This window comes from Salvelinus fontinalis, chromosome 11 (genome assembly GCF_029448725.1).
Source record: "Salvelinus fontinalis isolate EN_2023a chromosome 11, ASM2944872v1, whole genome shotgun sequence".
NCBI lineage: Eukaryota > Metazoa > Chordata > Actinopteri > Salmoniformes > Salmonidae > Salvelinus > Salvelinus fontinalis.
Genome location: NC_074675.1, coordinates 9,262,900 through 9,280,332, shown reverse-complemented (window position 1 = coordinate 9,280,332; position 17,433 = coordinate 9,262,900). Strand labels below are relative to the sequence as shown.

Genomic DNA, 17,433 nt, shown 5'->3' with positions numbered 1-17,433 from the left:
ATCTTTCTCAAACAATTTTAGGCTGGGTTTCTGTATAAGCACTTTGTGACAACTGCGGATGTAAAATGGGCTTTATAAATGAATGTGATTTGGAGGAGCCTCAACGCGCGCGCGCACGCACGCACACACACACTTTTTTAATTTAACCTTTATTTAACTAGGCAAGTCAGTTAAGAACAAATTCTTATTTACAATGACGTCCTACCCCGGCCAAAACCGGAGAACGCTGGGCCAATTGTGCGCAGCCCTATTGGACTCCCAATCACGGCCGGATGTGATACAGCCTGGATTCGAACCAGGGACTGTTGTGACGCCTCTTGCACTGAGATGCAGTGCCTTAGACCGCTGCACCACACCCTTTGTGGATGTATTTTTATTCACCAAGATTAAGGGCCACGTTCCTCTTCGCTAGCTGTGGGAGAATAGAGCTGGTTTCTAAAATACGTGTTCTATACAGGCACGTCCATAAGCTGCGTCCTAGTTGTCTAAAAAAACAACGCTTAGCTCCAAACCCTTTAGTGTGTGTACTTTACTGTGTTTATAGTTGTCATATCGCTTTTCAACAGTAAAAACAATCTGGTATTCAACATTTATTAATGTATATAATGCCTATAATCACTAATTAAAAAGTCCCAAAATGGATGTATCAATCCTAGTATGCTTCTTTAAGGGCTCTGTTTGCGTAGACTGTGTAGACCCCTGTAAAGAGCTCTGCCATGCAGAGTCATGCCTTGCAGGTAGGCCTATTCCTCTGCTAGGTGCTATTGGGTCTGCATTGTTTTGCGCTCTCTGTCTATCCCCTACCGTCTCTCCTCAAGTAAACCACCTTTCTCTCTGAACCACGTACGCATGTGAGCACAGTTCCCCTTTAGATATTTATTTTAAAAGGAGGCTGGAGAGAGACTTCTGTTTTTCTCTCCCTTCACTCCTGTCTACTCCATGGAGACACCTCAAAGCTTCCCTCTCCCTCCCCTTTCCTACTTGCTTTCCTTCCTTCCGGAGTTTTCCGGGGAGTGCTCCTGTTCCCTAAAAGAACCAGGAGGAGAGGGAGAGAGGCTCTCAAAAGAGAGAGGGAGGAAGGGATACAGAGAGAGAGAAGCCCCACTTCAGAGTGGGCCGGAGGGGTGCTCTGGGGAAGAAGGGATGTTCCTCTTCTCTTATCCACATGCAACTTTCATGCGATGGAGTGGGTTTCTTCTTTCGTGGAGAGGGAGAGGGAAAAAAGGAAAGAACAGAAGGCCTAGAAGTGTGTTGTGTTCAATAGGACCAACAAATAGGACGAAAGGAGACAACAGGGATAGTCCCTCATGGAAGGAAGTTTCACAGTGGCCACGCCCTTCTGGTGGGGTATGAATGTAAAAATACCTCAATCTGCTGTTGGCGCCTATACAAATTAGCTCCAAGGTTTCTTGAAGTCTTTCATTTTCTTAAATTAAATACTGTGACAGTTTTCTCATTAGCTGGGAATGTTGTTTGAAATTATCGTTATCGACCTACTGTATACCCCTTAAATATATACATTTTAGTGTACGGGGTGACTGGTTGAATCACTAGCATAGCTTGCCATCGATTCACTGGTTGAAGTTGAAGTAACTTTTGAGTGTAATGGAGTTGACTGGTGACTGACATGAATCAGGCTTTCCGTTATGAAAGTGTGGCACCTGAGATTTGAAAGGCAGCATTTTAATTTACCTGACATTTGAGATATTTACTGAAACCACATGCATTAGGTGTGTAATGTGATTAGGGTCTCCACCACGGTGCCCAGAATGACAGAAATCACATTTAGAATGGGGGGGGGTGAAGTGGACATGATGTCCTTTCAAAGATGTGTTGCAGGGTAAATAAGATGCTTGTGTTGCAGGGTAAATAAGATGCTTGTGTTGCAGGGTAAATAAGACGCTTGTGTTGCAGGGTAAATAAGACGCTTGTGTTGCAGGGTAAATAAGGCGCTTGTGTTGCAGGGTAAATAAGACGCTTGTGTTGCAGGGTAAATAAGACGCTTGTCTAGGAAAAGATAAAGTTTCAAAAGGCTAAAGCTTGCACATGAAGAGAGAACATCCCATTTTGTGTGTTTGCCTGCCCTGGGAATAGGCAGTGTTGGTGTGTCTGCTTAATCTCTGTGGCTGCGGTATGTGTTGTATTGAGCTAGCTTAAAGGGACATTTTAAAAACTTTCAACTTCCAATTCATCATCTCCAGCACCCCAACATCAACATATGTAAAAATTGCAATTTTGTATAAAAAAAGATAAAGATAAGTGTTTCCAATGACATCAACCAATCAGCAGACAGTCAGTAGGTAATGCCTACTCACAATTGGTTAAAATCGCATGATGCACACCTTATCGTTTCTCTTTTTAAATGCACAACATAGAAACACACCATTTTCACTAATGGTGATGCTGGAGATGATGAATATGAAGTTAAGCTAAAGTGAAACGTCACCTTTTTTTAACTGTCTCGCTGTCTGTGGCACTGCAGCTTATGGAGATTCACTCACTTCCTGGAAATTGGGAGCTGAGAGTTGGAGCAGCTTTAGCCCAGAGACTTGTGTGTGTGTGTGTTACTGAACTAGCTGGCAACCAGGTAGTGGGTGTGGGTGGTGTGTGTGTCTGGAGCAGTCCCATAAACCTGCATAATGAAAAAGGATCCTGTGAATTTCTCTGGTTGTCTGATGAGGCAGTTCATTAAGGAGTTCTCCTCGTCTTCATGTTTTTGATTAGCTCTGTTGTAGAAGGAAAATATTCACCAGTTTGTAAATTGTTAATGAATGACAAAACAATAAAAAAGTTTCTTATTTTTTAGTTGCATTTTCCTGTTTTTGTCCCTACTAAAAAAACATTGAATCTCTTTTCAATATCAGTCACTATTTTTTTTCTTCACATCTACTGTCTCTTTTATTCACTGTCAGGCTTTTTCTCTCTTGCTCTCTCGTTCTCGCTCAATCTCTTTTTTTGTCCTCATGCAATTCTCTCCTTTTCCTCCGTTAACCATGGAAGTGGTATACAGTGTCTACTGTTAACTTCCTTGTTGTGACTGATGTTGGAGGAAATGGTTTGTATCAGTCATCCATTGTAGATAGGCAGGCAAAGTGCGAGTGAAGTTGGCCATAGTGAATGACTGTAATACAATGAGCTTTAGCTCACTCTACAATCACTGCCTTGCTTTGCTCTTTGAAGGAGAAATGCAGTTTCTTGGAAATAAATAAATGTTGCTTATTGTTGCATGATGACATTGATGGATATGAATGTGAACACAGGCCTAGTACTGATATTAACAGCTTGATCATGTGCTTGGCAGGCTGATCGTGTGCTTGGCAGGTTGATCATGTGCTTGGCAGGTTGATCATGTGCTTGGCAGGTTGATCATGTGCTTGGCAGGTTGATCATGTGCTTGGCAGGTTGATCATGTGCTTGGCAGGTTGATCATGTGCTTGGCAGGTTGATCATGTGCTTGGCAGGTTGATCATGTGCTTGGCAGGCTGATCATGTGCTTGGCAGGTTGATCATGTGCTTGGCAGGTTGATCATGTGCTTGGCAGGCTGATCATGTGCTTGGCATGCTGATCATGTGCTTGCACTCTGAAAAGGAAAGTGAATGAATGGGGTGAGTGTCTGACCTGGATAAAGGGACATGGTGAAGGATCATTCATTGTCACTGCCCTGTCGTACCTCAACTCCTCTAGTCTGGCTCACCTGTGTGTGACTACAGTCAGTCACATCCATCGAGATGGAATAAGAATATATAAAACGTAATATCACTAGTTTAACATCTATGACCACACCATCCAGACAGGTCTGAGGCAGTGAGGGTTGGAGAACACTGAGATGCGATCAGACAAGATGCATGGATTGCAGATTACATGACGCTGATGTGCTTTTGTGCAATAAGGGTTTCTCTAGGTCAGGGATGGGCAACTGCTGACCCCCTTTTGTAGGCCAGAGGATCAATTCCCCTCCAGTCAGTGTGGGGGCACCGGTTAGTTGAGGTACTATGTACATGTAGGTAGAGTTAAAGTGACTATGCATAGATGACAACAGAGAGTGACAGTGGTGTGGGGGGGGGGGGGGCAGCAATGTGAATAGTATGGGTAGCCATTTGACTAGATGTTCGGTAGTCTTATGGCTTGGGGGTAGAAGCTGTTTAGAACCCTCTTGGACCTATACTTGGCGCTCCGGTACCGCTTGCCGTGTGGTAGCAGAGAGAACCGTCTGACTAGGGTGGCTGGAGTCTTTGACAATTTTTAGGGCCTACTTCTGACACTGCCTGATATGGAGGTCATGGATGGCAGGAAGCTTGGCCCCAGTGATGTACTGGGATGTTCACACTACCCTCTGTAGTGCCTTGTGGTCGGAGGCCGAGCAGTTGCCATACCAGGCAGTGATGCAACCAGTCAGGATGCTCTCGATGGTGCAGCTGTAGAACCTTTTGAGCATCTGAGGACCCATGCCAAATATTTTCAGTCTCCTGAGGGGGAATAGGTTTTGTCATGCCCATCTCACGACTGTCTTGGTGTGTTTGGACCGTTCTAGTTTGTTGGTGATGTGGACACCAAGGAACTTGAAGCTCTCGACCTGCTCCACTGCAGCCCAGTCGATGAGAATGGGGGCGTGCTCGGTCCTCTTTTTCCTGTAGTCCACAATCATCTCCTTTGTCTTGATCACGTTAAGGGAGAGGTTGTTGTCCTTGCACCACACGGCCAGGTCTCTGACCTCCTCTCTATAGGCTGTCTTATCGTTGTCGGTGATCAGGCCTACCACCTGTGTCATCGGCAAATTTAATGATGGTGTTGGAGTCGTGCCTGGCTGTGCAGTCATGAGTGAACAGGGAGTACAAGAGGGGACTGAGCACACACCCCTTAAGGGCCCCTGTGTTGAGGATCTGCGTGGCGGAAGTGTTGTTACCTTCCCTTACCTCCTGGGCGCGGCCCGTCAGGAAGTCCAGGATCCAGTTGCAGAGGGAGGTGTTCAGTCCCAGGGTCCTTAGCTTATTGATGAGCTTTGAGGGCCCTACGGTGTTGAACGCTGAGCTGTAGTCAATGAATAGCATTCTCGCATAGGTGTTCCTTTTGTCCAGGTGGGAAAGGGCACTGTGGAGTGCAATAGAGACTGCATCATCTGTGGATCGGTTGGGGTAGTATGCAAATTGGAGTGGGTCTAGGGTTTCTGGGATGATGGTGTTGATGTGAGCCATGACCAGCTTTTCAAAGCACTTCATGGCTACAGACGTGAGTGCTACGGGTCGTAGTCGTTTAGGAAGGTTACCTTAGTTGTCTTGGGCACAGGCACTATGGTGGTCTGCTTAAAACATGTTGGTAATACAGACTCGGACGGGGAGAGTTTGAAAATGTCAGTGAAGACACTTGCTAGTTGGTCAGCGCATGCTCGCAGTACACGTCCTTGTAATCCGTCTGGCCCCGCGGCCTTGTGAATGTTGACCTGTCTAAAGGTCTTACTCACATCGGCTGCGGAGAGCGTGATCACACAGTCTTCCGGTACAGGTGATGCTCTCATGCATGTTTCAGTGTTATTTGCCTCGAAGCGCGCATAGAGGTAGTTTAGCTCGTCCGCTAGGCTCGTGTCACTGGGCAGCTCTCGGCTGTGCTTCCCTTTGTATTCTGTAATGGTTTGCAGGCCCTGCTACATCCGACGAGCATCACAGGCGGTGTAGTATGACTCGATCTTAGTCCTGTTTTGATGCTTTTCCTGTTTGATCGTTCGTCGGCGGGCATAGCGGGATTTCTTATAAGATTCCGGGTTAGAATCCCACTCCTTGAAAGCGGCAGCTCTTGCGTTTAGCTCAGTGCGGATGCTGCCTGTAATCCATGGTTTCTGGTTGGGGTATGTACACACGGTCACTGTGGAGAAGACATCATCGATGCACTATTTGATGAAGCCAATGACAGATGTGGTGTTCTCCTCAATGCCATTGGAGGAATCATGGAACATATTCCAGTCCTGTAGCTTAGCATCTGCTTCATCTGACCACCACATCACCACATCTGTCATTGGCTTCATCAATAAGTGCATCGATCTAGTCACTGGTGCTTCCTGCTTTCATGTCACCTGTACTTGACTGACATATCCAGCATAGACTGGATTCTATCAAACCCATTCTGTTCAACCTCAGATGAGTCCAATAAATCCTATTGAACAATTTTAATTGAATCAGTTTGGAACGGGCATCTCTCATATGGAGGAGCATCTGTTGTACTATTATATTCCAGTCCTCCGCTCCAAAAGTTACCTCCAGGCCTTTTCCCCATACTGCCTTTACGCCCTTACAAGTTCCATTAAATCCACCTATAAGGTGGCTATATATAAACCCTGCGGTATGTGGTGATTTGCAAAGAATTTCTATCTTAACACTTCGGAATGTACAGGGAATTTGTTGTTACTCTGTCCTACCTTAAACATAAGCTAAGCTAAGCTAGAGATGCCTCCAAAAGCCTTGTTTCTGTAAATTATACTTGGACTTTAGTTATTCAATAGAGTTAAACAAGTTTACTTGATATAGACAACCAATGTTTGTTATCCCCTTTCTATACCAATCTTTCCAGAAAACCATGTGTCCCCCTATTTTCAATTTAGATTTGTTCCATAACGAAGCAGAGTTTGTCAGAAAATGTGAAGATTTCTCTCGTGTATCTGACTCCATATATTTTTTTTTGTTTGGGACATTATTGGATTCTGCAGTCCCACGTTTTGTTACCTCAAATAATTTGATGTTCCGAATGGGGCATTAACTTCTTCCTCCATGTCCACCCAAATTGGCCTATTAGAGTTATCCGTAAAGAGAGCCTATTTGGGAAGCTACAAAGGCTTCTTGATACAATTGCATGTCAAGGAGCTTTAATCCTCCCTTCTCAGTTGTTTCCTGTAATCTCGCTAGTTTCATCCTGGCCCTTTTACCAGCACAAACAAACTCAGTAATACTTTTCTTTAGGGATGTATGATCTCACCCCGTCAGTAGAGGATGCCTGGATATTTTTTTTAAAATACCTTCCTCACCATCTTGAATAAGCATGCCCCATTCAAGAAATTTAGAACCAGGAACAGATATAGCCCTTGGTTCTCTCCTGACCTGACTGCCCTTAACCAACAGAAAAACATCCTATGGTGTTCTGCATTAGCATCGAACAGCCCCCGTGATATGCAACTTTTCAGGGAAGCTAGAAACCAGTATACACAGGCAGTTAGAAAAGCCAAGGCTAGCTTTTTCAAGCAGAAATTTGCTTCCTGCAACACAAACTCAAAAAAGTTCTGGGACACTGTAAAGTCCATGGAGAATAAGAACACCTCCTCCCAGCTTCCAACTGCACTGAAGATAGGAAATACTGTCACCACCGACAAATCCATTATAATTGAGAATTTCAATAAGCATTTTTCTACGGCTGGCCATGCTTTCCACCTGGCTACCCCTACCCCGGTCAACAGCACTGCCCTCCCCTCTGCTACTCGCCCAAGCCTTCCCCATTTCTCTTTCTCCCAAATACAGTCAGCTGATGTTCTGAAAAAGCTGCAAAATCTGGACCCTTACAAATCAGCCGGGCTAGATAATCTGGACCCTTTCTTTCTAAAACTATCTGCTGAAATTGTTGCCACCCCTATTACCAGCCTTTTCAACCTCTCTTTCGTGTCGTCTGAGATTCCCAAAGATTGGAAAGCAGCTGCGGTTATCCCCCTCTTCAAAGGGAGAGACACTCTAGACCCAAACTGCTACAGACCTATATCTATCCTACCCTGCCTTTCTAAGGTCTTCGAAAGCCAAGTCAACAAACAGATTACCGACCATCTCGAATCCCACCATACCTTCTCCGCTATGCAATCTGGTTTCAGAGCTGGTCATGGGTACACCTCAGCCACGCTCAAGGTCATAAACGATATCTTAACCGCTATCGATAGGAAACAGTACTGTGCAGCCATATTCATTGACCTGGCCAAGGCTTTTGACTCTGTCAATCACCACATCCTCATCGGCAGACTCGACAGCCTTGGTTTCTCTAATGATTGCCTCGCCTGGTTCACCAACTACTTCTCTGATCGAGTTCAGTGTGTCAAATCGGAGGGTCTGTTGTCCGGACCTCTGGCAGTCTCTATGGGGGTGCCACAGGGTTCAATTCTTGGACCGACTCTCTTCTCTGTATACATCAATGATGTCGCTCTTGCTGCTGGTGAGTCTCTGATCCACCTCTACGCAGACGACACTATTCTGTATACTTCTGGCCCTTCTCTTGACACTGTGTTAACAACCCTCCAGGCGAGCTTCAATGCCATACAACTCTCCTTCCGTGGCCTCCAATTGCTCTTAAATACAAGTAAAACTAAATGCATGCTCTTCAACCGATCGCTGCCTGCACCTGCCCGCCTGTCCAGCATCACTACTCTGGACGGCTCTGACTTAGAATATGTGGACAACTACAAATACCTAGGTGTCTGGTTAGACTGTAAACTCTCCTTCCAGACTCACATCAAGCATCTCCAATCCAAAGTTAAATCTAGAATCGGCTTCCTATTCCGCAACAAAGCATCCTTCACTCATGCTGCCAAACATACCCTTGTAAAACTGACCATCCTACCAATCCTCGACTTCGGTGATGTCATTTACAAAATAGCCTCCAAAACCCTACTCAATAAATTGGATGCAGTCTATCACAGTGCCATCCGTTTTGTCACCAAAGCCCCATATACTACCCACCACTGCGACCTGTATGCTCTCGTTGGCTGGCCCTCGCTTCACACTCGTCGCCAAACCCACTGGCTCCAGGTCATCTACAAGACCCTGCTAGGTAAAGTCCCCCCTTATCTCAGCTCGCTGGTCACCATAGCAACGCCCACCCGTAGCATGCGCTCCAGCAGGTATATCTCTCTGGTCACCCCCAAAACCAATTCTTCCTTTGGCCGCCTCTCCTTCCAGTTCTCTGCTGCCAATGACTGGAACGAACTACAAAAATCTCTGAAACTGGAAACACTTATCTCCCTCACTAGCTTTAAGCACCAGCTGTCAGAGCAGCTCATAGATTACTGCACCTGTACATAGCCCATCTATAATTTAGCCCAAACAACTACCTCTTTACCTACTGTATTTATTTATTTTGCTCCTTTGCACCCCATTATTTCTATCTCTACTTTGCACCTTCTTCCACTGCAAACCAACCATTTCTGTGTTATTTTTTTTACTTGCTATATTGTATTTACTTCGCCACCATGGCTTTTTTATATATATTTTTTTATTTTATTTATATATATATTTTGTTTGCCTTCACCTCCCTTATCTCACCTCACTTGCTCATATTGTATATAGACTTATTTTCACTGTATTATTGACTGTATGTTTGTTTTACTCCATGTGTAACTATGTGTTGTTGTATGTGTCGAACTGCTTTGCTTTATCTTGGCCAGGTCGCAATTGTAAATGAGAACGTGTTCTCAATTTGCCTACCTGGTTAAATAAAGGTGAAATAAATAAATAAATAAAAAATAAACAGGTATGGACAGTGGTAACATGCTACTGACCATCTTTTTAACCTGTATCCTACACCATAATAAGATTTGTAGCTTATCCCAGCTCTTAAACTGGAGTTGAATTTTGTTCAGTAGTTGGTCAAGGTTTTCAGAAATCATCTTCTCTAGACCAGAATTTAAAGCGATCCCCAGGTACCGCAAGTTTTTAAGGACCCATTGATACCTCCAGCTGAGGAAGTAATTTCTCAGACAATGTTTTGATAGTGGCATTACTTCAGATTTGGTCCAGTTTACTTTATAGCCTGATGTCTCTGAAAATGCATTTATTGAGTCCAGTAAAGGCGATATGTTGAGTTGGGAGCCTGACATTATTAGTAATATGTCGTCTGCATAAAGCAGTGGTTTATTCTTTCTACCTCCCATATGAACCCCTTTTATTGACTGATGCAGCCTAATTGCTTCGGCTAATGGTTCTAATGCTATAATAAATAGGAGGGGCGAGAGACAGTCACCTTGTTTGGTGCCTCGTCCTACTGAAAATGGAGATGATCGTAGTCCGTTAGTGACTACTTTGGATTTGGGGTCGTTGTACATAAGTTGAATAATATTCTGAAAGTCCTGTCCAAATCCAAATGTATTTGATAGTATAATGCAGGTAGTTCCAGCCCACCCTATCAAAGGTTTTCTCTGAGTCTGGGGATAAGGCTGCCACTGAACTATCCAGGTCTTTTGCCTTCCAGATGACATGCAATAGATTGTCAGATGAAGTTCTGCCTTTCACGAATCCCACCTGGTCTGGATTTATGATTTTCATAATGAAATGATTCATGCTCATAGCCAGAAGTTTTGTAAACTATTTTCCATCACAATTTATCAAGGAATTGGACAGTAGCTCCCGCACTCATGGGGATCCTTTCCCTTTTTGGGGATTAGGATGTTTGCTGCATCACTTACAGAAGGTGGGAGCTCACCTGTGTCAATCGATGTGTTCAATGTTTTCAATATTTCTGGGCTTTGCTGCTTCCCAAACCTTTTGTAGAAATCACTGGGTATCCAATCCAGCCCTGTGGGTGCTTGTCTTATAGTTTCGGTCAATTCCTCCAAAGTAATTGGACGGTCGACCCAGTTCCTGTCTTCCTCTTTTAGTTTAGGAAGGTTCAGATTCTGAAAGAATGCCTCTGCTTTGTGCATTTTTAAAGGACTGTCTGAAGTAGAAAGTTCCTGATAGAAGTCTCAAATTATATTGTTTATTTCTTTATTATTGGTAATCAGCTTGCCTGTCTTTTTTCTGATTCCACCTATTTGCCGATCTGTTTCTCTAGATGTCGATTGACTGGCCAACGGTTTTCCTGCATTTTCCCCTGATTCATACCATCTCTGCTTCAACCTGTACAGAGAATATTCAGCTATTTTACTGAGTAAAGTATTCAGCTCGTATTTGGTTTTTGTCAAGTTTACCAGAGAAATGTTGTTAGGATTGGACCAATATTCCCTCTCCAGAGTTTTGAGCTCTGTTTCAAGTTTATCAATTTTCTGTTGATCTTGTTTCTTAATAGTAACTGTTCATTGTGTTATTACTCCATGTATGTATGCTTCAAAAGCTTCCCAGACATGTACCTGTTTTTCAAAGAACATTGTAATATTCTAAGCATAAACACTCAGTGAGAATGTTACTCACAACATAGGAAGTTCTCCTATCAGCTTAGATAAAACCACTGCCGCCATGCGGATCTTCCATAGCCTACCACACTACTCAGATTGTTCGGCCTCGTTAACGTCCGCGACACACTTCTTTGCCACCTTTTGGGTCTGTAAAACGACTTAGTGATCCTCTCACAGTAACCCTGAACACAGCAGTGTAGTGCAAGGAGCATTTCAGTCCCCATTTCATGCACATGTCTCTCACTTCTATGAACCTCCTTGGAAAAGTCAGGGAAAACTCCACCTTTGTCCCTTTCCAGTGAAAATTCCTAAGTTATTTTGCTCTGAGCCGGACCTTCTCCCTGTCGGTGTATGGTAAGAATTTCACCAGGATAGGCTGGGGGTCATGTGGGGCTGGTCCTGGGCGCAGTGTCGTGTTGTGTTTTCCCAATGGTCATGTTGTAAGCATCGGTGTGTCCTCAACTAGATTGCGTAAAATGTCTTTCATACAATCCAGCGTATTTATGTGGATTTCGGGAACCCCTCTGATCCGAAGTGTGTTTCTCTGACTAACGTTCCTGGGATTGAAGTCTTTCTTCCAGATTTTGCGAATCTACTTTAGAACTGGGTCACCAGGCTGTTCTTCTCCACCATTTTTGTTGCTAGCAGCAGCTGCAGGTAGAGGCAACATTTTCGTGTTTATCGTCAAAAGTCCCTGCTTTTGTGCGTTTCTAAGTCGTTTTTCCATGTAACTGATATCTTGGACAAGTAGTTAACAAAATGTGTAACTAGGCGTTGAATAATCGGGTTGGAGCTACACATCCTCTTTAGTTAGCTGCTGCTCTTCGCAACATTGTCACGGGAAGTCGACAGGTAGGCTATATTAAGTACAGGCTATGTGTAGCAAAGCAACTCCCGCCTCTTCCTCGCTAATCCAATCTCACTTTCTCAATGCCCGTTTAAAGGATTTTGAATCCCTAATGCAATTTACAAGCCTCTCTGACCATCCTCTCACTTCGCTGTTTGTGACTTGCAATTGAATAAGTGGGAGAGAAGGGGAGGTAGAGGGATGTAGGTGGAAGGAAGAGGGGGAAGTAGAGAGGGATGTAGAGGGGGGGACAAGTGTTGTAGAGAGGTAGATGGAGAGATTGGAAGGAAAGAAGAGGGCAAGGAGAGATGGAGAAAGTGATGAAAAGAAAGAGCGGGTGGGAGGGAATTACAGATTTAGATGGGAAGGGAGGGGAGTGAGAGAGAGAGGGAATGATAGAGGGAGAGAGAGAGATTGTCTGTGTTTTCATCACAGGGGTGAAGTTGTGTCTGCTTGCATAAAACATGGATCTGTCTGAACCACAGTGCTCAATAGCACATATGCTCTGGCCACAGGTGATTTGTAGAGCAGCTATTCCAGGGCACCTGTGTGTGTCTTTTGAGAAAGTGTGTGTGTAAACGACTGTGTACGAGGGAGGATTGGGCAGAGGCGGTTGGGACGGGCCGTATTTCAACCGGCGCGTCGCTCACCGGGATCACCGATTTTAAAACGTTACATCTTATGCGCGTGGCTAGCCAGCACTACTGAGCAGAGCTGTTTGTGTGTGTCCATACGGGGTCTGGGGGAGGGGGCTGGCCCCATAGGTTAGCCAGCACTTCCACCTGCCTCAGCGAATCAAAAGCTTGGTGATTAGTTGATACGTTTAATTGAAACAGTTGTGCTAGTTTGGATTGGATTTGATCCACATTGAAAAACACAGATCCAGGTTTTATTGTCCCTATGGTGCCCCTGTGTCTCTCCCATCCTCACCAAGTCCTCTGTCCTTGAGAGAAAGACATCCCTTAGTGAAAGCAGTTTACTTGAAGCTTGGCTTTCTCTACCCCTCTCTCGGTCTTATACAATACTGGCCCAGCCACTCACTCGGTCAATCCCAGGCCAAAACATGTATAAAAATACTGGGGATGCTGCTGGACTGAAATGACTTTTTCCTTCCTCCTTCTCCTTGGAGCCGGGGCGGAACGCACGCTGGGCAATTTAAATGCTAATCTAGGGACTATTTACTGGCTATTAAGAGGTAATTGAGTCTTCAGCCTCTGTGGCTCTCGCCATGCCGCGGGTTCAACAGAAAATATGTTTTTGTTTTGTTAGAGGAGGGGTGAGATGAGAATTGTCGCTGTGTCCTTGTGTGTGTGTGTGTGGGAAGTTTTGCTAACACAGCATTGCTAGGAAATGTGTGTGGGTGTGTGTTTGCTCGCTGGTTAGTCAGTCAGTGCCAAAATGAGTACCCAATCATCACAAACTTGACCTCCGGTCCAGCTTTTCCTCTCTCTCTTCTCTAGTCCAACCATGGCGGATGTGTTAGCATAAAGACCAATCAGGATGGGCCGGAGCCTCCAGATTACTAGAAGATGACTCAGACTTTTTGGACAGGAGGCTGATGTTGCTTTGTTAGCACAATGTTGTTGGGTGTAGCGCCCAGCAGAACCAACAAACTCTGAGTTTACATGAATCAATGCAACAGGGTGGAGAGAGGATAGGGGGAGGGAGGTGTGTGTGTGAGATGCTGCGTGCATTGGATAGAGGGATACAATGAGTGAATGTGTGATGGAGTTTTCATGAGTGTTGAGTGTGTATGATTTGCTTGTGTGTAGTTTGCAAAGTTGACTTAGTTTAGGTAGATATGAGGGTTCTTGTCAGCAGCCACAGAGGAGGAATACTGTTTGCTTGTTGGAGAGCCCTGCACTGTGCTCGCTCCTCAAGTGTGTGTGTTTGAAGTCCTGACGTGGGGAGAAGACAAAGAGGTGGCGTCTCGATTGAAGATCAGGTTGCTTTCCACTGAAGGCATCATCCCAGACATCAAAGGTTCCTAGCCAAGCGCCAGCTACAGTAGCTGCATCGGCCCTGCACTCAGCATACAGAGTCTATCCTAGCCCACACCACTCAGCTTACAGAGTCTAGCCTAGCCCACACCACTCAGCATACAGAGTCTATCCTAGCACACACCACTCAGCATACAGAGTCTATCCTAGCACACACCACTCAGCATACAGAGTCTAGCCTAGCCCACACCACTCAGCATACAGAGTCTATCCTAGCCCACACCACACCACTCAGCATACAGAGTCTATCCTAGCCCACACCACACCACTCAGCATACAGAGTCTATCCTAGCACACACCACACCGCTCAGCATACAGAGTCTATCCTAGCACACACCACACCACTCAGCATACAGAGTCTAGTCTAGCCTAGCACACACCACACCACTCAGCATACAGAGTCTAGTCTAGCCTAGCACACACCACACCACTCAGCATACAGAGTCTAGTCTAGCCTAGCACACACCACTCAGCATACAGAGTCTATCCTAGCACACACCACTCAGCATACAGAGTCTAGCCTAGCCCACACCACACCACTCAGCATACAGAGTCTATCCTAGCCCACACCACACCACTCAGCATACAGAGTCTATCCTAGCACACACCACACCGCTCAGCATACAGAGTCTATCCTAGCACACACCACACCACTCAGCATACAGAGTCTAGTCTAGCCTAGCACACACCACACCACTCAGCATACAGAGTCTATCCTAGCACACACCACACCACTCAGCATACAGAGTCTATCCTAGCCCACACCACACCACTCAGCATACAGAGTCTAGCCTAGCACACACCACACCACTCAGCATACAGAGTCTAGCCTAGCCCACACCACACCACTCAGCATACAGAGTCTATCCTAGCACACACCACACCGCTCAGCATACAGAGTCTATCCTAGCCCACACCACACCGCTCAGCATACAGAGTCTATCCTAGCCCACACCACACCACTCAGCATACAGAGTCTATCCTAGCACACACCACACCGCTCAGCATACAGAGTCTATCCTAGCACACACCACACCACTCAGCATACAGAGTCTAGTCTAGCCTAGCACACACCACACCACTCAGCATACAGAGTCTAGTCTAGCCTAGCACACACCACTCAGCATACAGAGTCTAGCCTAGCACACACCACACCACTCAGCATACAGAGTCTAGCCTAGCCCACACCACTCAGCATACAGAGTCTAGCCTAGCCCACACCACTCAGCATACAGAGTCTAGCCTAGCACACACCACACCACTCAGCATACAGAGTCTAGCCTAGCACACACCACACCACTCAGCATACAGAGTCTAGCCTAGCACACACCTCACCACTCAGCATACAGAGTCTAGCCTAGCCCACACCACACCGCGCCGCTCCTCACCACACCGCGCCGCTCCTCACCACACCGCGCCGCTCCTCACTACACCGTGCCGCTCCTCACCACACCGTGCCGCTCCTCACCACACCGTGCCGCTCCTCACCACACCGCGCCGCTCTTCACCACACCGCGCCGCTCTTCACCACACCGCGCCGCTCTTCACCACACCGCGCCGCTCTTCACCACACCGCGCCGCTCTTCACCACACCGCGCCGCTCCTCACTACACCGCGCCGCTCTTCACCACACCGCTCCTCACTACACCGCGCTGCTCCTGCCCTCACCGTGCTGCCCTCACCACACCGCACCGCTCCTCACCACACCGCTCCTCACTACACCGCGCCGCTCCTCACCACACCACACTGCTCCTCACCGCGCCGCTCCTCACTACACCGTGCCGCTCCTTACCACACCGAGCCGCTCCTCACCACACCGCGCCGCTCCTCACTACACCGCGCCGCTCCTCACTACACCGCGCAGCTCCTCACCACACCGCGCCGCTCCTCACTACACCGCGCAGCTCCTCACCACACCGCGCCGCTCTTCACTACACCGCGCCGCTCCTCACCACACCGCTCCTCACTACACCGCGCCGCTCCTCACCACACCGCTCCTCACTACACCGCGCCGCTCCTCACCACACCGCTCCTCACCACACCGCGCCGCTCCTCACTACACCGCGCCGCTCCTCACTACACCGCGCCGCTCCTCACCACACCGCGCCGCTCCTCACTACACCGCGCAGCTCCTCACCACACCGCGCAGCTCCTCACCACACCGCGCAGCTCCTCACCACACCGCGCCGCTCCTCACTACACCGCGCCGCTCCTCACCGCGCCGCTCCTCACCACACCGCGCCGCTCCTCACCACACCGCGCCGCTCCTCACCACACCGCGCCGCTCCTCACCACACCGCGCCGCTCCTCACTACACCGCGCCGCTCCTCACTACACCGCGCCGCTCCTCACTACACCGCGCCGCTCCTCACTACACCGCGCCGCTCCTCACTACACCGCGCCGCACCACACTGCCCCTCACCTCACCACCCCTACTTGCTCACATTAACTTTCACACACACACACACACACACACACACACACACACACATTCTCTATCAAACACACACGCTCTCTTTCAAACACACACGCTCAGCCAACTCTGAGTGCAAGAGATAAGCATGCATCGCCTCACAGCTTTCCTATAAGAAGCCACCCTATAGCCCTCCTGCCCTCCCATCCTCCCCTGGCTGTTCTTTTAATCCACTACCCAGTGAAAAGACCCACTGCAGTTAATAGTCATGAATAGCAAGGTCAGCGCCAGGGGACGGCCAAACAAAGGATGAAGCTGCCGCCGTTGAAGCACAGCAACGCTCAGCTCCACTAATCTCTAGTGCCACTTCACCTGTCATGGTGGCATCGTTGTATCGTAACTGTCCTACCGCTGGGACGTTATGGGGTTGAAATAAATGTCAGATTTTGACCCCTGTATCAGTTGTTAGGGGCAACTTCAACTTGTTTGACCGTAACATTCTAACTGCTCTAAATGTTGTCTAACCTCATAGTTATTTTTATTGGCTGTTTTGCTGACCGTTGACACTTGTTCTGTGTTTCTCATTGGGCAGGTATCGAGTGTCCGCGCGGCTCCAGGAACATGCCCGGCGGCATGCAGGTGGCTGAGCCCTTCAGCGACGAGGCCATGGCCTTCACCAAGGAGCTGGTACTGCAGAGAGAGGTAAGAGCAACATTCATTAAAGCTCCAAGTTCTTTGATTTCAGTGGTTTACTTGCGACTGCATGTTTGGCTGGTTTTGCAGTCTGACATATTGGATCACATTCGACCTCCAGTTTAATTTTGTCTCCTGGCTTTCTTTAGTGTGGTTTTTGATGACTCTGGGTGTGTTCGTAAATTCTCTCTGCAGTGCTAAAGTGTGTTCAGAGAGTGCTCTGGGCGTTCGTAAATTCAGAGCGTTGTCAGATTGTCCGTTAGTAAATTCAGAAGCTTTCTTTCTCTGTGGGTTCAGAGAACACACTGGACGTAGGTTTGATCCGAGTGTTCTGCCCTCCCAACCTCAAGCAAC

General features: G+C 47.1%; 1 protein-coding gene across 1 annotated transcript in view; it reads left to right on the top strand.

The window, feature by feature from the left end:
* Nucleotides 1–17,220, top strand: part of LOC129864974 (staphylococcal nuclease domain-containing protein 1-like) — a 33,074-nt gene extending 15,854 nt beyond the window's left edge. Inside the window, exon 5 of the mRNA XM_055937338.1 lies at nucleotides 16,979–17,220. Coding sequence (XP_055793313.1) covers nucleotides 16,979–17,205 — 227 coding nt within the window. The 3' untranslated portion in view covers nucleotides 17,206–17,220. The remainder of the gene's footprint in view (nucleotides 1–16,978) is intronic.
* Nucleotides 17,221–17,433: the final 213 nt, after the last annotated feature.